This window comes from Esox lucius, chromosome 2, assembly GCF_011004845.1.
Source record: "Esox lucius isolate fEsoLuc1 chromosome 2, fEsoLuc1.pri, whole genome shotgun sequence".
Classification (NCBI taxonomy): Eukaryota; Metazoa; Chordata; class Actinopteri; order Esociformes; family Esocidae; genus Esox; species Esox lucius.
The window spans coordinates 37,912,467-37,934,452 of record NC_047570.1 but is presented as its reverse complement, the minus strand read 5'-3'; the positions used below and the strand labels follow the sequence as shown (position 1 = coordinate 37,934,452).

At 42.7% G+C, this 21,986-nt stretch overlaps 2 protein-coding genes across 2 annotated transcripts in view; one reads left to right on the top strand and one right to left on the bottom strand.

The window, feature by feature from the left end:
* Positions 1-21,986, top strand: part of cenpp (centromere protein P) — an 80,641-nt gene that overhangs the window by 31,115 nt on the left and 27,540 nt on the right. The window lies entirely within an intron of this gene.
* On the bottom strand, positions 11,160-20,303 carry aspn (asporin (LRR class 1)). The gene is made up of 8 exons (XM_010874945.3): positions 20,084-20,303; positions 16,349-16,589; positions 15,877-15,989; positions 14,616-14,829; positions 14,162-14,272; positions 12,417-12,510; positions 12,173-12,311; positions 11,160-11,999 (listed from the first exon to the last, which is right to left on the bottom strand). Exons 2-8 carry the CDS (start codon positions 16,569-16,571, stop codon positions 11,799-11,801), a joined length of 1,095 nt encoding a protein of 364 aa, XP_010873247.2. The 5' UTR covers positions 16,572-16,589; positions 20,084-20,303; the 3' UTR covers positions 11,160-11,798.

The following is a 21,986-nucleotide window of genomic DNA, read 5'->3' as shown; positions in this document are numbered from 1 at the left end:
ACTTATATGTTACTACTCTTGTGGAGACCGCAAATATAATACCCATTCAATGATGTTCCCTATCACTTACCCATAAACATAACCTTAACTGTCACTCCAAAAAGATAACCATAAAACCTGACCCTAAACCTAACCCCCCATTTTAACCCTAAAATTATTTTTACATTTTACCTTAAACCTAAGTCATATTTCAACAAGAAACCAGGCAAGCCTAGTTCAGCTATAGAAAGTATTGCCCTCATGAGATTTAAACCCGGGTTGCCTACGCGAAAGGCTGTGTCGCTAACTACTACACAAAAGAGCTCTACGTTTGAGGGGTGTCAGTATAGCCTCTTGTGTCTATCTTGAACAAATCCTCTTTTGCCACTGGCCATTTTAACAGCTAATTGGCCATTTGTGAATGATAATTGCTAGCAAGACTGAAGATGAACGTTTCCATGCCAGAAACAATCGCAATATAACTGTATACAGTTTTAGGCTCACTATAACGTAACTACTGCATGTTGTAGCCAGCAAATGTGTTTGTCTATCCTGGCCCAATGCATACTTTGAAAGTCCACCAGAAACAGTCGCAAAATAACTGTAAACTGTCTTATTTCAGGCTTACTATAATGTAGTCACTGGAGGTTTTAGCCAGCGAAGTTATCATCTATACGAATAATTCATAATGCGTACTTCGCTTCGCCTGCGAGGAGTTACGAACTCGGAACCTATAGTTTGCATGTCCACTTCGCCTGCGAGGAGTTACGAACTCGGAACCTATAGTTTGCATGTCCGCTTCTCTAACCACTACGCTATTTAACAAGGTGTACTCACTCATTCAGTCACTCAGTAAGAGAAATTCGCTCTTCTTGGCCGGCTCCGCTTACGCGGTCCGGCAAAAATAGTCAAGGTCACTTTTTTCGTTGTTTTACAGTCCTTGAAGGAATTTACCGTCCCCACCAGGAGTGTATAATATGTTCACAGACACACACCTACACACACACACACACACATTTGTAGACATGTCCAAAGTAAGCGTTGGATAAAAATATGATTTTCCAAAATCCCTCGCTGCCAAAACGGTCAGTAAAACATTAATTCAGCAGTCCTTGATGATTCTGTGTCCTCATCCTTTTTCACTGAATAATAGTCCTCATTGACACATGACCTTAACTTACATGCAAAAGATTAAAGCTCATGTACTTTAAGGGCCCAGGACACTGTGTATATCTGTCTGCCTTCTTTGTCTGTGGTTTTCTAGTCTGCCTGAGTCACAGACCTGTTGGACCGTGGCCTGGTTATAGTGAGACAGACAGGGTTTTTCCTGGCTCAAAATTTGGCAAAAGTGGTACCGCAACCCACCGCTCCACCAGACCCCCCTCTGCGATATACTTTATGTAATATATGACTACACACTTGAAAAAGACAACAATTTTAGTGTTAAATCTGCCCTTTTGTCCATGTCCAATTGAGAAGCTAATGCACGCTACAATGTACTCCCTAACAAAGTTTCTAGCATACAGAGCATATCGTTCCCTCTTCATTATGCCTGGGCCACTCCAAAACATTTAGCCATTGAGCATCAAACCTATGTCTATTAGATCTAGGAATCACAAAAAAATCTGAAATCACTCATCAAGCTTTATAATTAATTACAGTCAAAAATATTGTTGTGGATTTTCGTTGTTATACTTTGTTCTGATTCATTTGACTTGCATTAAAATTGCACCAGAGCTGTATATATTACAGCCTTGTTGCATAGTTTTTTTTCTCCATCCTTGCCTGGACGCCACATCCTTTATCCTCCTCTCTCAACTTCCTTCAGCTGTAGGCTAATTGGCTCTGCTGCTGTCGCTGATCCAGTGTCTTCACGTTCAAATGTTTATATTGTTAGTTACTTAATGTTATGCAGATTGGATGTAGTTTAGGTGCTATTAAGTTTGACTGAAATATTTAGACATGCTTGGGTGTTAAAGAAAACAAGGTTCCACTTGTTGTTCCGACATTACTAATCTTTGCAATTTCTGGATCGGTCAGATCCTGTATGCAGGGTTGCCAGATCATTGACAGTAAACTGTGAAATCTGCTTACTCCATAAAAAACTGGTCAAAGGCAATTTTTTCTATACTACTATCTGTAAGTTCACCCGCCCAAGCCCATTAAAAATAGCCCCATTGTGAGGAAAACCTACCCCACCTGGTAACACTGCTAATATGAATAATGTTTCCTCTTACGGTCACATTCATTGCAGTATTTCGCTGGTAGGCTGTTTAGTGTATGAGTGCAAAATAATGTTTTACTATGCTGATACACAGAAGCAGTGCCTTTGATTTTTATATGCAGGGAAATCCCTGCAGACATGCCTCTTCTTCTTCCATATCAGCATCTTATCTAATCAGCATCGTGATATGCCACATCTGTGAGGTGGGTGGTGAACAATACTGGAGAGAAATAGGCCATTTGTGTACATAGAGAAAGTCTTAGATCTTTGAGTTCAGCTCAGGATAAATGGAGGCAAAAACAAAACTGTTGCGTTTATAATTTTGTTCAGTGTACATTATACAAAATACTTGTAACTCTTATGCCCTCTTCTATTTGCACTTCTGGTTAGATTCTAACTGCATTTCATTGTTCTGTACTTGTACTGTTCAATGACAATAAAGCTGAATCTAATCCTCCCCCCCCCCCCCCCCCCCCCCAAAAGTGGAAAAAATAATGACATGCCAGGTGTTTTAGTGTTAGTTATAAACACTTGTTTTGCTTTTTTACTCTGCATTACAAACTGTCTCCAACTCCTCTTTCCAACTGGTTTGATGCCAGATAGCACCATGAAGATGTGTAGGAGTGTCTGGCCAGAGTAACAAGAGTGATTGAAGCAGGTCAAATGAGTTTGAGGAACTCATTGCTTGCTTGCTCTTAAATAGGCCTAAATAAATACTGTAGGTATTTTAAAAGTAGTTTTGTCTCTGCTACCCTGCCTGTGTTGTGTTGCCTCCAATGACAGGGATGAGGAAATGGAGGAATGGTGAAGGGCCTCTAGAGATGACCTGGACAAGTGATGAGGTTGACAGGGTCTGTTGGGCTGGTTATCGGGCAACTGAACAGTACTAGCTGCTTGATTTCATCTGGAGTGGGACAGAATACCCAGATGGTTGACAAAGCCACAGAAGTACCAAATTGGATCTCAATAAAGTGTCTAAATATCGGACATATGTGCTGAGACGCTGTACATCATGAATAGATGGGGCGTGTGGTGTTGACACTAGATTAATCACTGAGCCTGGTCCTTCAGACATCTGTAAACCGATGTAGCAATACGTTCCGGCAGGTCTTCAGAGATCGTAAAACACATTGTAGCAATTCTAGGTGAAGCAGCAGATTGAACCGTCATGAAACGTCTTTAGGGATGCAGCCTCACGTCACCCACTTAAGGAGGGAACAGGAAGGCAGCACAGAGAGATGTGAGAGGGACCAGGAGAACATACGAAGGCCAAGGAGCCTGTGGAAGATAACCTCCAGAACCTTAGGCTTTCTAACATTCTAGAAATGCTCATGTTTAAGGCCATAGAAAATGCATTAGAATGTATTTTCCCTAATGTGATCCCCATGTTTGCACTTCTATTTTAGCTATTGTTATTTAACTGTTATTCATATACGTAATTTCAATGAGAACCAGTTGCCATCTTCAATGATAACCTGGCCAGAGGCATTTGATATCAAGACAAAGCAATTGAATGCCCCACCCCCATTTTCAATAAGAAAATAAAACTGAATTGACAAATGAACATTAAATTGCACTCAATGCAGAAGGACGCATACAGATGTCTGGTGGATTTTCCTTCAGCAGTTGGCTTCCATATCTTCAGATGACAGGACATATCTTTATAGGCAGTATTTGGGGAAAGAAGATGGTATGTCCAGGGAGACCGGCAGCCAGTAGCTCTTCATCAAGATCTCTGATGACTACAACGTGCAGCTGCTCTCTCTAGGTGGGCTGGGAGCCTGACAGGGTGGCGGAGGCCAGAAAGTGACAGAAATGATGTTGGGGCTGGTGGAGGATTATGGGTTTTTAAACGGTGAAATAGACATATGGCGTGAGCCAATCGGAGCAAATCTGGAGTTGGTTTAGCCACTTCAGTTGGTGTAGCCACATGCAATTGGAGTTTACTTTCTCCTGTTGTCGTAGGACTTGATTTCATATGCTAACAGGAATGAAGGGAGAGAACCTGTGAATCTTACCCTTTCCCACTTGTTCTATTTATCTTGAACATGGAATCCTGAGTTACAGTGAGGGAAAAAATTATCTCCCTCCACAGATTGTCTGAGATTAAGGTCTGGAGACTGGCTAGGCCACTCCAGGACCTTTATCTGCTTCTTCTTGAGCCACTCCTTTGTTGCATTGGCCGTGTGTTTTGGGCCATTGTCATGCTGGAATACCCATCCACGACCCATTTTCACGGAACAACCGACCAGCTCTTTACTCTTGCAAGGATCCTGGAGGGGGCCTGGGAATATGCCCATCCAGTCTACATGTGTTTTGTGGATCTGGAGAAGGCGTATGACCGGGTCCCCCGGGAGATACTGTGGGAGGTGCTGCGGGAGTATGGGGTGAGGAGGTCCCTTCTGAGGGCTATCCAATCCCTGTATGTCCAAAGTGAGAGCTGTGTTCGGGTTCTCGGTAGTAAGTCGGACTCGTTCCAGGTGGGGGTTGGCCTCCACTAGGGCTACGCTTTGTCACCAATCCTGTTTGTAACTTTTATGGACAGGATATCGAGGCGTAGTCCGAGTGGGGAGGGGTTGCAGTTCGGTGCCCTGGGGATCTCATCGCTGCTTTTTGCGGATTATGTGGTCCTGATGGCATCAACGGTCTGTGACCTTCAGCATTCACTGGACCGGTTCGCAGCCGAGTGTGAAGCGGTTGGGATGAGGATTAGCACCTCTAAATCTGAGGCCATGGTTCTCAGCAGGAAACCGATGGAGTGCCTCCTCCGGGTAGGGAATGAGGTGTTACCCCAAGTAAAGGAGTTCAAGTATCTCAGGGTCTGGTTCGCGAGTGAGGGGACAATGGAGCGGGAGATTGGCCGGAGAATCGGAGCAGCGGGGGCGGTATTGCATTCGCTTTACCGCACCATTGTGACAAAAAAATGTCATTGGCAAACGTCAGACGGGCTTGTACATGTGCTTTCATGAGCGGCATAGTGTGTTACCATTGTTTTCTTGGTGACTATGGTCCGAACTGCCTTGAGGTCATTGACAAGATCCTCCCATGTAGTTCTGGGATGATTCCTCACCGTTCTCATGATCATTGCAACTCCACAAGGTGAGATCTTGCATGGATCCCCAGACCGAGGGAGATTGACATTTCTTTTGTGTTTCTTCCATTTGCGAATAATCGCACCAACTGTTGCCACCTTCTCACCAAGCTGCTTGGCAATGGTCTTGTAGCCCATTCCAGCCTTGTGTAGTTCCACATTCTTGTCCCTGACATCCTTGGACAACTCTTTGGTCTTGGCCATGGTGGCGAGTTTGGAATCTGATTGATTGATTGCTTCTGTGGACAGGTGTCTTTTATACAAGTAACAAGCTGAGATTAGGAGGACATTCTTAAAGGGAGTGCTCCTAATCTCAGCTTGTTACCTGTATAAAAGACACCTGGGAGCCAGAAATCTTTCTGATTGAGAGGGTATCAAATACTTATTTCACTCATAACAATGCAAATCAATTTACAAAAAGTTATTATTCTGTCTCTCACTGTTCAAATAAACCATTAAAATTATAGACTGATAATTTCTTTGTCAGTGGGCAAACGTACAAAATCATCAGGGGATCAAATAATTTCCCCCCTGACTGTATGTGGAGTTTTTCCCAGTTCAGGCTCTCAGCTCAGCAGTTGTCAGGGTTTCTGAGGCTAAAACCTGAACTTAATAGTGGCGGTGTCTTTATTTCCCCCACATACAACAACATGATCTTTCCCATGTCTGTTCTGACCCAGTGAGGACAATATAGATTATAAATTCCCCATAACATGCTGAGATCTACAGAAGGTTGTAATTAACTTTGATTGTTCCTTCATTATGTAACATAATGCTGAATTGGTTGGAGTTATTTTTGTTTTTTGATTACCAGTACAAAACTAATGTCTATGGCTTTCCACCTTTATATTCTAGGGTTTCAAAATTCTTCCTTGACATTGTTCTCTGTACTTTATATTCTGTAGCTCAGGAGTTTCAAACCTTTTTCCACCAGGCCCCCCTATTTTACATGTGTAGGCCTTATATATGGTATAGTCCTTGTAAAGTATGTATGAATGTCCTGGAAAGGGTTTGTAAATGGTTTATTACAGACCTTTCAAGTAATAGCGTCTTTGTCTTAGCAGGAGAACAGAACACCTTGTCCCTCTCCAAAATGCGGTGCCTCAATCCAAAACAGACTTGACATCTCTGGTTATACTAACAGCAGAAAATACTGAGTCTGATATCCTGATCATTACATCTGCTTGGACAAAGCACAATAAACGCTAGTCAAAACTAGCATTGCGTCACATTGCAAAGGGTTGTTTTACTCTGGCTCAAACTTAAGTAAAACACAAATTGATGTTTTATTTATACAGCTCTTCTCCCATGTCCTATGATATATTTGGTTGTGCACATAGTTTTCTTTTTGCTGTGTGTCGACTCGGGTGGACGCTGGCTCTCTTCTGTTTTACCCATCAGACCCTGCAGTCTTCTGGGACTAGATTCCAGGGCCATGCATATGGAAAACAGCTCAGTCATGCCATTTAATACGCAAAACATTGAGATAATACCTCTCCTGCATTTCTGTTGTCTGAATGTAAGACCAGCTGGGGCCAGAAAACCACTAAAGGTAATCAGGGGGAAAAGCTATAAAACTGTGACTCATTATATAAAAAAAATAACATTTTAGGCAGGATCAGTAGCCACATTTTTCTGTCGGTAAATATGAAGTGATATGTGGTGAATATTTTTAAACTTGTAAATCCACCTACAGTATCACATCAACGCTGTCAAGACCACTTAGTTTAAAACTTAATTCCATGGCTGACTGAGGGATGACCGTGAATCCATTTATAGATAATGCACATATAAACAACATATTATTCATCCAGACCCAAATAGGTGGTTTAAACGCGCAGTTATATGAAGAAAGAAAATCTCAGAATCCATCTTTTGCACTTGTGTGATGTTTGGTCCAGGAGAGACACCAGAGGTCCTCTCTGTAGCACAAAGCAGGCTTGTCTGAAGAAGCCAAACCATTTCCCTTTTCATAGGAACTCTGGTCAGAAGTAGTGCCATGTAAAAGGTAGCATGGTGGGGAATTTGTAGCAAAATGTTTTGCAGTGGAAAGAAAACTGTTTCTCATTGGAGTTGTTCAAGTAGTCCGTCTTATTACAGTCTGTTTTAGTTCTGTTTGGAACCTATTCAGTGTGAAGAGTTAATGTTGTCACCAGCACAACACAAAGACACACCTGTCTGCACTCCCCTGGATGTCCTCAGTACCTGTTACCATCTGTAGCATTTACTACCTCATCAAAATAAACACTTACTACCCCTAGAATAATGTTGACGTTCTCTTGACTGGGAAGGTTATATTCACAACTTTGGACTCTAGACTGTTTATATAATTTTCAGGGCCATCAGCACACACCAAACACACACACACACACACACACGTCTTACCAGGAGAAACAACAGATTCTGGTAACTGGATTCAACTGTGCTTAGCAGAATACAAATGGAAAATTATTTATTTTTGAAGAATGCACTGTTAGTAAACGCTATTACGTATGCCTGTTTGCTATAATGCACCTCCTGTGGCCTTCGTGTAGAGGGCCCCAGGGCCTTGTCAAAAGACGTGCAGCATGTGAGTAGTCCTGTGTTAACACTCCCTAGACCTCTGGAGCATTTTCTGGATCAGTGGCTAGCATCGGTGCTTTGGTCTTGTTTCTGTTCATCCTCGGGTCTTTGGTTTAATCAAAACGACGTCCATTCCAAAGGTCATTTTGATAACTGGATGTTATTGTTTGAAATGAGAGTTTTGGTGTTGAGCTCCATGTGGTTGAAATAGAGCTGTTTGAGAATGTAAAGAATGTTTTTTCCCCTTAAACCCAAACAACTGATGACTGGAACCACACACACTCAACACACTGTCAACACACAACACACACTCAACACACACACTCAACACACACACACACTCAACACACACACTTAACACACACATACTCAACACACACACTCAACACACAACACACAATCAACACAGACACACACACATTCAGTACACAACTCTCTCACACACACACTGTCAACATACTACAATATGTAATACACTATATATTATATAATATGTAATACACTGAATATTATATAATATGTAATACACTGAATATTATATAATATGTAATACACTGTAATTTAATATAAGGTGGAAAATAAGGTGCCATTTCTGGGTCATGCCTAGACGGCCGCGGAGACCGTAGTCCGCCGCTGACTGAAACCACATAGGAGAACCAGTCGGAACATGACAGTAGAGCTCTACTTCACCCAGAACCAGTCGGAACATGACAGTAGAGCTCTACTTCACCCAGAACCAGTCGGAACATGACAGTAGAGCTCTACTTCACCCAGAACCAGTCGGAACATGACAGTAGAGCTCTACTTCACCTGGACTGTTAAAGACCTGCGGGTAGTTTTATCACATTGTTTTACCAGGAGATCGGTGGCTTTGAAGTGTGCCGAAGACCACGTCGGCTCCTGACTCTGGGCTAGGCTGGCGGGGTTGGGATGCTTGGCTGTGGGGCTTGACTGGGTAAGACTGGGCGCCCTCCCCATGTACATAGCTGGGGTCAAACCTGGTGGTCCGGCGCTGGGTTTAAAACATGTTGTTTTCATAGGGGTCCATCAGTACTCTCCACTCCGCTGTGGAGTGTCTGAGCGGTATGTGAGACGTGGCAGCGCTCCGGAGGCCCGGCCAAACACCAGATCTTTTCCATATGTTTCCTACAGAGCTCTGAGCAGACAGGACATGTGTCCCAAGTGGAACCCCATTCTCAATCTAGTGCACTACCTTTGACTAGATCCCAATGGACCCTGGGCAAAAGAAGTGCACTAGACCAGGAATAGGGTGCTATTTGTGACTAAGCTGTATTGCCTCTATGCTGCTTGGCTTCACACAGCCGAGACCGTCCAAGACCCTGTGATTAACACGAGAAAACCGCCGGGTTGCTTGTTTCTTTTGGAGGTAGAAAAAAAGAAACTAAATATTTTCATGATTTGGGTCGTGATTTTGAACTTAGCTCCTTTTAATTAATATTCACTTGCAGTTTGCTATTTCAGGCATTTTCCATATTCTAACTTAAATAGGTGGAGCAAAGAATAATAACATTTCATAGCCGTTTGAATGGTGCAGTCTCTGCCTTGATGCGACTATGGTTCCCTGGTCTCGTCACACTCTGGCGACTCCTTGTGGCTGGCTGGGGCACCTGTGAGACCCAATCAAGGTTGAAGACCAGATGATGCGTGTCCTCTGGTTCTAAAGACTTGGTCTAGTCTTCCTGTTCGAGCAAATAAGGTGATAAGATCCTAAACGACGGGTGGATATGATTTGGAGAACACGTCTCGACATTGACTGTCCCAGGTCCTCTGGTAGTTGCTCCAATAAATCAGGGCGTTCATCACAAATGGGATATCATGAAATGTGTAAAATATGTAAAACGTTTGTTATAATACAGCGCTTATCTAGACACACAAACATAGGTTGGATGACTTTTAACCTTTTTAGTGACTATGAAATTAGAATTTCAGTTCACTTTTTGAATTGACTGCCTGAATTGATGGCTGCCATTTGAGGGAGGAGCTGTCTGTGTGATCAGTGTTGTATTCTAGAACAGCTACAGATGGGGGTGGTTTGACCAGCTAACTCCAGACAGACATGTCTCACAGGGTGGGGGTGGTTTGACCAGCTAACTCCAGACAGACATGTCTCACAGGGTGGGGGTGGTTTGACCAGCTAACTCCAGACAGACATGTCTCACAGGGTGGTGGTGGTTTGACCAGCTAACTCCAGACAGACATGTCTCACAGGGTGGTGGTGGTTTGACCAGCTAACTCCAGACAGACATGTCTCACAGGGTGGTGGTGGTTTGACCAGCTAACTCCAGACAGACATGTCTCACAGGGTGGTGGTGGTTTGACCAGCTAACTCCAGACAGACAGGTCTCACAGGGTGGTGGTGGTTTGACCAGCTAACTCCAGACAGACATGTCTCACAGGGTGGGGGTGGTTTGACCAGCTAACTCCAGACAGACATGTCTCACAGGGTGGTGGTGAGTGTAAATACCAGAGAAGACAGAGAATGGGCGACGGACTTTGAATTTCAAGTGGTTCACTGTAAACTCTGCACCTGTAGGTCAGTGCAGGGTCTTGAGTGCACATGGTTTTGTTTGAAGTAACTGTAGCATGACTACAGCAGGTTCGCTGCAGGACTTATGCCAATATGGAGACAAAACACAGCAGTTCTGTCCCCTTGTCTAAATCCTCCACCCTAGTCATTTATATGTTGTGTTCAACTGAACATGTAATGAGCAGTAGTGATGGAGAAGATTTGAAACTACAGGTACAAGGTTGTAACTCCAGATCGGGTGTTACAATGATACCCACCCTTGCCACTAAATACTGGGCCAAACATACGCCACAAAGTGGGGAATTTTAGCACAGATGTCCAGTCTTCACAGAACAACCTCTCACAAACCCTCCAGTGGTATGTCAGAGCAGTCTGAGTTGGAGCAATAGCTCAAACCTACTTTATCAAAGAAGTCTGAGCAGTATCTCAAACTTAATTCATTTAATTTTTATTAAGTTATTCTCATGCATACTATATGTTTACTGAGCTTTGTCATGTTGTACATTCTGATACAGCTGATTGTATTGACATGTCCGGTTTAATGGCTCCACCTGGTGGTCATGTCTGGAGAGTGCTTTGGCTATTCCATTTTTCTGTCATACTTTATATTTGAATGAGAGTTGCCTTCCTTTTGACCTCAGTGTAACAGTGTAACAATTGGCTGTCACTCATTTGACTCTTGGCAGACTTCACTGCTGAAAATATCACGTGAAACCCACGGAATATGCAGCTTGCAAGGAAAACAAATGGTGCCTATAAATGACAGGAAAAGGAGACGTTCAAGTTTATTTAGTCTTAATAAATATACAGTAACATTACAACAATAAGGTATGCTACAATAGATACTTGTGTTCAAACGATGAAGGTTACGTTGACTAGTACTGTAATTCTGTATGTTTAGCACCAATGTGACTAGTCTTATTTAGGCAGATATGTAGCAGATATAATAGTGGCATGCGGTGTGTTAGGGAAAGAAAATATACAAGAGAACAAATCCCACAGTTACGAGGGCTAATCCTATAATACATTGAGAAGAAACAGCTAAGAAATAGAATAAACAATGAATAACCAACTGGTTTGGAATATGATCTGTACAAAGATCCATTTTTAATTAAAAAATGATTTATTGCCGATGTTTACCACCAGGAGGCTCTATAGGTTGGCTTGTGATCGCGATAGTCACCTAATTCTAGTCGTCTCCCCTCACTGGTGTAGATCTGACTGGGACATAGCGGACATTTTGTTTCCACCTATCCAGGGCTGTCAGATCTACACCAGAGCCTGGATAAACAGACCTGCTAACACAGAATTTCTATGGTTCAGAAATACCAGTGATTCCGTGAGGACAACGAAGATGATGGAGTACTGACATTGTGTGTGTGTGTGACTGACTGTTACTTCCTTCTGTTGTTCCCCAGCTGTAGGCCCCTGTGTCCAGACACACAGCGGAATGTGGCTGGCTGTATAGTCCAGTATTTCACAGGGTTGGAGAAAAGACTGATGCCTGTAAACGGGGTCTTTTTCAGGCTAGAGCGCACAGGGCAGAAGTCATTGACCCCCACACTGCTGATGCTGTTAGCATGCAGGTACACCACCTGGAGGAATGGAGACCAAACAATTAATTATCTGCTCTTGCTGGAGTGGGACCAATCATCACCAATGTGTTCAGTAGGGCCTAGCAACAATTCAATTACTCCAAACTTGTTGGTGTTGTATCAAGTTGAGCAATTAATTAGTTCAAAAGCCCTTAAAAAGGTGAATTTGGTACCTGGAGATACTTGAGTGAATTGAGGCCAGGTGGAACCTTCTTCAGCTTGTTGTTGTCTAAGTGGATCTCACGGACGTTGGGTATACTGGCCAGGCTTCCGTTCTCAACAGACTTGATTTGGTTGAAACCAAGGCCCAGTCTGTGAACACATTCAGGAGCAACACAGCGTCAGTCTTTCTGGTTCATAATACCAAGATTCATCTAAATCCCTCATGGCAGGGTTTGCTCATGTGTTGTGTTTTACCTCTTTAGTTTTTTATATCTAAAAAAGTCCTCAATTTCCACCTTTGCTATCTTGTTGTAATCCAAGTGAAGCTCAGTGATGGTTGATGGGAGGTCTGAAAAGCAGTCACAACGTTATAGTGGTTTATTTAAGGGATTTCCCAGTAAAATCTCACTTTCATAAGATAACAACCACACCTACAGCTTGTATCTTCATTGGACCATTTGAAAAATGCCATTGTGTGTAATTGTAAACTCTTGAAGAAGAGCTGGCCAAACGGTGGCCTACTTGTATGTCATAGTTTTATTAATGATCAGACAGACCCCTAGAGGTATCCAGTGGACATCTGGAAACACTTGGCAGATACTTCCAACAGATCAGTTTCTGCTAAGCGCTCATATGAGAAGTACAATGAAATGGTCCTGGATAAACATTTGGAATGAAATACAGTTGTGCTCATATGTTTGCATACCCTAGCAGACTTTTATTCAAGGATAGTGATCATATGAATCACATAGTTCTTTGGCTCATTTTTAAATCATAATGAAAACAGAAATCACCTAAATGGCCCTGATCAAAAGTTTACATACCCTTGAATGTTTGGCCTTGTTACAGACACACAAGGTGACACACACAGGTGAAAAAGGCAATTAAAGTTGAATTTCCCACACCTGTGGCTTTTTAAATTGCAATTAGTGTCTGTGTATAAATAGTCAATGAGTTTGTTAGCTCTCACATGGATGCACTGAGCAGGCAATATACTGAGCCATGGGGAGCAGAAAAGAATTGTCAAAAGAACGGCATAACAAGATAATGGAACTTTATAAAGATGGAAAAGGATATACAAATATATCCAAAGCCTTGCAAATGCCATTCAGTACTGTTCAATCACATACTAAGAACAGGAAAATTCGGGAATCTATTGATACCAAGCCAAGGTCAGGTAGACCAAGAAAGATTTCAGCCAAAACTGCCATAAGAATTGTTCAGGATACAAAGAAAAACCCACAGGTAACCTCGGGCTACTCTGGTAAAAGACGATGTGGTTGTTTCAAGGAGCACAATACGACAATACTTGAACAAAAATTAGCTGCATGGTCGAGTTGCCAGTGAGAAGCCTTTACTGCGGCAGTGCCACAAAAGATGGGAGCTGGTGGGATCTCTAAAGGCACCGGGAATCTTGTGGAAATTGATGGCAAGATGAATGCAGCAAGATGAATGCAGCAAGATGAATGCAGCTTGCCATCAGTGAATGTTATCTGAATATAGTGGCAGACAATTTGCATTATTCTTTGCGAAAGCTGTGCATGGGACGCTCTTGGACTTTCCAACATGACAATGACCTTAAGCACAAGGCCAAGATGACCCTCCAGTGGTTATCGCAGAAAAGGGCAAAGGTTCTGGAGTGGCCATCACAGTCTCCTGACCTTAATATCATCGAGCCACTCAGGGGCTCAAAACGTGCAGTTCTTGCAAGACGACCAAAGACTTTGTATGATTAAGAACTAAGGGTATGCAGACTTTGTTGCCATGTTTTGTTTTATGATTGCCATTCTGTTATGACCTACAGTTGAATGTGAATCCAATAAGAAATAAAACATGTGTTTTGCCTGCTCACTCACTTTTTCTTTCCAAATGGTACATAAATTACCAATTTTCTAAGGGTGTGCAAACTTTTGAGCACAACTGTAATTCCTCCGAAGGTGTGTACAGTATTGAGGAAGTTGTTTGAGAAATACAATATTGATCTGGCAGCGTTTGTTTACCTTTGGGTATGGCTGTGAGCCGAGCTTCGGCGATCCTAATGTAGAGGGCTTCCATGTCATCGAATGCTCCCAGCTCGATACCGTTGTTCGTTAACGGGTTAGCACTCATCTCTGATCAGTCGGTACATATAGGAGATGGTTAGCCAGTTACAGATTCATTAATAACCCTACAGTCTAGAAACATTTGTTTTCAAAGGAGATCATATTCTTATTATGGTACTCTGCTCCAGACAGACATGCCTCACAGGGTGGTGAAGTATATGTATTTGTTAAGGATTTGGTTTTTTTTATGTTATTTGATAGTCACTAGGTGGCGATTCTGGTTTGGCGCACAATAACCAGAACCGGACTTTTGGCCAGAACTGGGATTAAAATGGCTCTAGAGTATTCCTTCAGACCAGATCGTTTCTATGGGGGGAGTAGTATCTTGGGGGCTGTAGAAGCGGCTCCGTACCCAGGACATGCAGTGATTTGAGTCCTTTGAAGGCCTCCTTCTGGACCTTGCTGATCATGTTGTCGTGGATACGTAGCTCCAGAATGTTCTTGGGCAGGTTGGCAGGTATCTGGGTGATGTGGTTGTAGGATAGGTACAACAGCTTCAGCCGTTCCAAGTCACGGAAGGCCTTGGGATGGATCTTCGAGATCTTGTTGTTAACCAGGAACAGGGCCTGGGAATATGGAAGACATACAAGATATACAGCAACACCTGGAGTTTTCACAATGGACTTGATGGGGTCTAGATACACCAGACCCCAGGTAGACCAGCTCTTGTGATTGTGCTGTAACTGTACTTCAATCGACAGATACTGAACAAGCTAGTGCAGGGATGGAGGTGGGGCTTGAAGTGCAGGAATGGAGGTGGGGCTTGAAGTGCAGGAATGGAGGTGGGGCTTGAAGTGCAGGAATGGAGGTGGGGCTTGAAGTGCAGGGATGGAGGTGGGGCTTGAAGTGCAGGGATGGAGGTGGGGCTTTAAGTGCAGGGATGGAAATAAGGCTTGCTCAAACTCCATTTGTACTTAACCTTACTCAGCTAAATCAACTTGTTGATTAGTAGAATCAGGGGTGCTAGATTGGAGTGTGATAAAATGTACAGGAGAATAGCTCAACAGGGACAGGGTTGGAAAGCCCTGTATTAGTATTTTTTCGCTGTGTTCAACATAATCAGTCTCTACCTCTGCTGGTACAGTGTAAGACTAGGTCAGGTTTTACAGTGTAAGACTAGGTCAGGTTTTACAGTGTAAGGCTAGGTCAGGTTTTACAGTGTAAGACTAGGTCAGGTTTTACAGTGTAAGGCTAGGTCAGGTTTTACAGTGTAAGGCTAGGTCAGGTTTTACAGTGTAAGGCTAGGTCAGGTTTCACAGTGTAAGGCTAGGTCAGGTTTCACAGTGTAAGGCTAGGTCAGGTTTCACAGTGTAAGGCTAGGTCAGGTTTTACAGTGTAAGGCTAGGTCAGGTTTCACAGTGTAAGGCTAGGTCAGGTTTCACAGTGTAAGGCTAGGTCAGGTTTTACAGTGTAAGGCTAGGTCAGGTTTTACAGTGTAAGGCTAGGTCAGGTTTTACAGTGTAAGGCTAGGTCAGGTTTTGCAGTGTAAGGCTAGGTCAGGTTTTGCAGTGTAAGGCTAAGTCATTGTTTCCTCAAGGCCATTATGTTTCATGGAGGCCATTATGTGTCTGAATTTTCACATTCAAGTGATAAGTTAACCGGTTCAAACTCACATAAAGCTTGTTCATGCCTTTGAAGTCATCTTCCTTGATCTCCGTGATGTCATTGTTCTGTAGGTCAATCATCAACGTCTCACTGGGGATCTGCTCGGGCACAGACAGCCACCCTGTGGAGACCAGGAAATACCATCAGCTGATTGGCATTGAAAATGTGCTCTGTTTTTTATGTGTGAATAACGTCACAGATAGGTAGCGAATTGTCAAAATTAGTTCATAAAAGAATGCTACGAATAGTGAGTTTAAGATAGAAGGTTAGGGCTAATATGTATGTAATAAGATGTTAAGTCTGATCTGTAGTGAGATGTAATAGGACTGTAGAGTGAGGTATAGAACAGTAAAGATGTGTAATAGGACAGTAGTGTGTAATAGGACAGTAGTGATCTGTAATATGACATTAGTAATGTGAAATAGGGCGGTAGTAATGTGTATTAGAACAGTTGTGTGTAATAGTGTAAAATATTGTTACCAAAATCAGAACATTGCACCACCCTCAGTAAGCAGTGGCAAGCCACGGGGCAGTCTGGGATGAAGTTATCATCATCATTCTCATCTTCATCGTCGTCATCATCTGTGTCCTGCATCATGATGTCATGGTCCCTCATGATGTCCAGGACGTTGATTGGCTTGTAGGGCCTGGCGTGGCACAAAGCCAGCAGACACAGCAGCAGGAAGAGCAGGAATCTTCTCATGGTTGTTGGCAACCAGACCTGAAAAACAATCTGTCAATCACCATGCTGTAGACTACCAGACCTGAAAAACCAGCTGTCCGACATCATGAAGTATCTACCAGTCCTCAAAAACAAGCTGTCAGACACCATGATGTAGACTACCAGACCTGAAAAACAAGATGTTAGACACCCTGATGTAAACTACCAGACCTGGAAAACCAGCTGTCAGACACCTTGATGTAAACTACCAGACCTGGAAAACAAGATGTTAGACACCCTGATGTAGATTAGCAGACCAGAAAAACAAGATGTTAGACACCTTGATGAAAACTAGCAGACCTGAAAAACAAGATGTAGACTACCAGACCTGAAAAACAAGATGTAGACTACCAGACCTGAAAAACAAGATGTAGACTACCAGATCTGGAAAACAAGATGTAGACTACCAGACCTGAAAAACAAGATGTCCGACTCTGTGACGTAGACCCTGGAAGTAGGGGCTCTACTGTATTGGGCTCTACTGTATTGGGCACTACTGTATTGGGCTCTACTGTATTGGGCTCTACTGTATTGGGCACTACCGAATAACAATTTAATTAAATATATTTGTGACAGCTAGAATTTTATTTAGTAGCACCAGTGCGACCAGAAAACGGTATGATTATATCCTGATCTGGCAAGCTGGTAGCGAATGCTTGTAGCTTGTTAGCTTTCTGAATGGTTCTACAAAGCAAAGCTACTATAGGTCATATGAGGGTTTTCTGAGTTTGAGTTGTTAGAAGAGAGAGACACTGAACAGTCAGAGGTGGATTGTATTCAAGCCTTGCTAGACATGAAAGGTTGCTGCCAAGTGTCTGTGAAAGTGATGTCCTGGGCTGCACTGGAAGGCAGTTCAAATCCTCTGTTATGATCTCTTTGATTAATGATGATTCAGAACTGTACAGAAATAGGATTTGTATGATTCATAGGATTTCTAGCTCTAATATGGTAACTAGCCCTGCATATTGTTTATATTGTAGATGGCCCATTTGAATTTGTGCCAGTTTAAGGCTTCATGAAAGGAATACCAAGTAGATGGGAAATGCCACAAGCATTAGAAATATAATATATTTTTGTTAGGGGTTGATTTATTCTTTGTTAGGGCAAGTTACAGTTTCCATGGAAAGGAAACTGCAATTTCCCATGACCCATGACTACCAACATTTGAAGTTTATAGAAGCACAAGGATGTGTCAGATTAAAGCTAATATTTAGATTAAAGCACATTCCAGCTATATTTAGGGGAAACAATTTTTTAAATCACTTTCAACCGTATAATGTTTTTTAAAGGCTTTGATTTACAGCAGGCTGTCATGCCTAATTAAGTAACTGGGCCTCCTTGCTTTGGTCAGGTAGGTGACCAAGAACTCAATGGCCATTCTAACAGAGCTTCAGAGTTTCTCTGGAGAGATGGGAGAACCTTCCAGAAGGAGAACCACATCTGCAGCACTCTAACAATCAGGTCTTTATGGTAGAGTGGCAAAAATGAATCCTAGTAAAAAGCAATTCCTAGTAAAAAGCCAATTGATTGGCACCCATTTCTAAAAAAGTTTTTTTTGCTTTGTTGTAATTGGGTATTGTGTGTAGATTGATGGGGGAAAAAAAGATTCAGGACACCGCACATTTCTCCTAGAGTCTAATACTGGAGTCCCACAGTGGTGCCTTAACAGTCAGGCTTCAGAGCCTGGCCATGGGTGCATCTCAGCATCTTCAAAGGTCCTATACAACATATCAGCTTTAGACATAAAACAGTACTGTGCTGCTGCCTTTATTGATTTGGCAAAAGCCTTTGACTCTGTATTTCATTAAGCCTTTGACTCTGTATTTCATTAAGCCTTTGACTCTGTATTTCATTAAGCCTTTGACTCTGTAATTCATTAAGCCTTTGACTCTGTAATTCATTAAGCCTTTGACTCTGTAATTCATTAAGCCTTTGACTCTGTAATTCATTAAGCCTTTGACTCTGTAATTCATTAAGCCTTTGACTCTGTCAACCACTGCATCCCTGTTAATAGACTCCATAACCTGCATTGGGTTCCCAGAGAGCTGTTTAGCTTGGTCTATTTTCTGACTAATGTGTACAATGCGTTTTCAACAGGTGTTCCTCAAGGTCTGATACTTGGAACCAAACATTCTCGGTTTACATTAATCACTTTGTGATGCTGAACGCTCTTTTATAAGTTTAGATGTAAGTTAACACTCTGCCATCCACTTTGTAGCCTCTGCTCCCCTCAACGTTCATCACTGTGACCTTTACACCCAGGTTAATAGGTCGTCCCTTCACACCCAACCAGTTTCATTGGGACCAACTAATAAGTCACTAGGTTTATGACCCCACCTGTGTATGGGGCTTCTGCAAAGCTGAGTTTGTCAAAACCCATGTGAAAAACAACAGAATGGCTTTGAACGAATGCCTAGGTGGAAGGCCTGCTGCTATCTTTGACTCTCCTGGGATAGGACAGCTGGACCGTAGATACAGTAGAATAACCTCACAATTGGGAAAGAGTTGTACAAAAATGGAAAAACACAGAGTCAAGGAGTAATTCCGTTAATGTGGAATTGCCCAAGTTAAGACTGAATTTAAGTGGGAATAAAAAACGAACCGCTTTCAAAACATCAAGTGCAGTAAAAAATTACAATTCCTGTTATGAGGAAAGTTCTTGCAACAACAGGATGATTAAATAAATGTTTCATGCTTAGTGTCTGTATTTTAGTTTTCCAAAATATTTTAAGCACTTCCTTTTTACATTTGTTACCAAGGTTTCCTTGCAATTGCAACGGAATCGATACATTACAGTCAATGCAAAGGTTTTTCTGCTTGCATAATATTCCCCATCTGTGGGGTACTAAAGAACTAGCAACGTAGCTGCCCATTTCTCACACTTTCCCAAGGCTCTGTCTCTGAGAAAATCTTGCAGTGATGGGTTGGCTTGGTCAACACACAAATTCTCCATTGACATCGCTGTTTCTACCCACAACTATTTAGTGGCATTCTGTCATTAGAAGGTCATTTAAACACAGTGAAATCCACACAATCTGAAGGTTTTGCACAATACTAACAAAGTATACAATATTCTAGAATCAGAAAAAGCCTCTTTTCAAAACCCAATAACGCTTTTGTTTTTACATTTCACACGCCTTTAGGGCTAAATTATATTTAATGATCGTGGTGTTTATTTAGTTTTCCTTGCAGTTAACCATCAAGATAAATTTGCAACTTGAATTGACAGAAAGACAGTTATTTAATGAACTAGTGTGTCTACATTAGGATGAGACACTTGCCTATTGAATGGATCACGCAAAATGTGTTTGAAGACATCATTGGGCACCTTTTCTGCCAGAAGAAAACAATCTACTAAAACATTTCTGAGTTGAGGAGATATTCGGTCAAGCGAATACCATCTGATGACTAAATTCACCCCTTAACCCCTGGATAATCTGAGGTTCTGGGTGCCATCCTGTAAAGCGGTGGTAGTAGTACTAAAAGGAGCTCACCTCAGTAGCAGGCAGGCAGTTCTAGTGTGTCTTTAACTCCAGTAACACCGGCTCCAGGAACCCGAGACAGTCAGTGGTCCCCCCCAGGGCAGTCAGTAGTCTGGGAGTGTGGAAGCAGGAGTCCTGGTGAATGATGAAGGTGGTGAACGTCACAGAGGAACGCTGACCTAACTCCCTGAATGGAAATGAGCCGCTGCTCCTTCTGCTGCTCCTACCTCTGGCATGGACAGAGAGCTATGTTTGAATAACGACCTTTCTCTATCACACTCTCTCTCTCTTTCTCTCTCTCTCACACACACACACACACAGATCACCACTATATAGTTGTGCCGTATCCCCCAAAACACATTGATGCTGTCCGTCGATCACGTGGTTCTCATCAGCCCTTGAACCAGGGCCAATCAATCAATCTAATGGGTTTATCAAGCCCTTTTTACAACAGCAGTTGTCACAAAGTGCTTTTACAGAGACACCTGGCCTGAAACCCCAAGGAGCAAACAACAGTAGTGTTGGATTTCCAGAATGGTACGTTTTTCAAATTCTGAATGCTTTAGTCTTTCCGCAAGCTAACCACCATTATGTCCCAGTCCCCCCGCTTCCCAGTCCCCCCGCTTCCCAGTCCCCCCGCTTCCCAGTCCCCCCGCATCCCAGTCCCCCCGCATCCCAGTCCCCCCGCTTCCCAGTCCCCCCGCTTCCCAGTCCCCCCGCTTCCCAGTCCCCCCGCATCCCAGTCCCCCCGCTTCCCAGTCCCCCCGCATCCCAGTCCCCCCGCTTCCCAGTCCCCCCGCTTCCCAGTCCCCCCGCTTCCCAGTCCCCCCGCATCCCAGTCCCCCCGCTTCCCAGTCCCGCTTCCCAGTTTATATGGTCATTGGCCTGGCGCCATGCTAAATATTATGCAGGAGTTCTGCTAAAAAGCCGTCAGGATGAAGACCAGTGACGGTTGTTAACATGAAATATAATTCTCTTAATTCTAGAATATAGAGTGTCATTCTAGAATTAGAGAGGAAGTCTGTGCATTTTAAGGTTGTAACATCCTGAAGGGAATGATTAATCTCCACACACCTGTAACTGACTGGGCCGATTGATTGATGAGATTCTTACTTAGAGGAGCATTGTGTGTAGAGCCTGTGTATGAAGGATTAGTAGGCATAATGTATACATATTGTATGAATATTGATGAGGCCTGTATTTAATGTAAGTAAGGTCAATGATTTGGTACTTTTTATTGAAATAAAAATACATAATTTCCACCAGTAACTTGACCTTTGAGTATGTCACAGGGAGATTAATGGCTTATTTTCAATTTCCTCTGGATTTCGAAAGGCTATGACATCGCTTTGTTGTAATGACCTCTGATTGGTTGTTTGTGCTGGTTGACATTACTGTGATCCACACGTGCCTGCGTGCTCTGTGGTTACTGGAGTAACAGTAACCCTTGACGACTGGGCTGTGATAGGACACACCCTCTGGTTGCCGTTGGGATAAAAAGGTGTGTCTTTGAAAAGGTGTCTTATGTTGGGGGAGACTACTTTTAGTTTAACTCTGGTTGCTAAATGCCTTCCAGAATATATATTTAATATAATATTTATTTAATGTATTATACACAGGTACTATATAACACCTCTTGCCTTTGTATTAGTGTTAAATATGGATTTGCACTGTTAGTAGTTAACCATAGGATTTAATAAAAAAAAAAAAGTATAGCCATTAGTTCATCTGGCTTTGGGTAAGTGGGTTAAAGACCTAATTTGCAGACGTATTGAAATATTGCTTTATTTTTTACTGAGATTCGAAACAGGTGAAAAACCACCTCTCGGTGGGCAGTGCCAACATGAAGTCTGTCTCTGTGGTGCTTGAATGAATCCCGAGTCTTAGCTATTTGAAGTGTCTCTCAGCTCCTGTG

Bases quoted from the DNA above. Each gene is read 5' to 3' on its own strand.
- aspn (XM_010874945.3), bottom strand. From the start codon at position 16,571: ATGAGAAGATTCCTGCTCTTCCTGCTGCTGTGTCTGCTGGCTTTGTGC. The intron at 12,312-12,416 runs GTAAAACACAAC...ATGTGTTCACAG, and splicing joins AGATATAAAAAACTAAAGAG to ACTGGGCCTTGGTTTCAACC. The intron at 12,000-12,172 runs GTACCAAATTCA...CCATTCCTCCAG, and splicing joins ATTCACTCAAGTATCTCCAG to GTGGTGTACCTGCATGCTAA.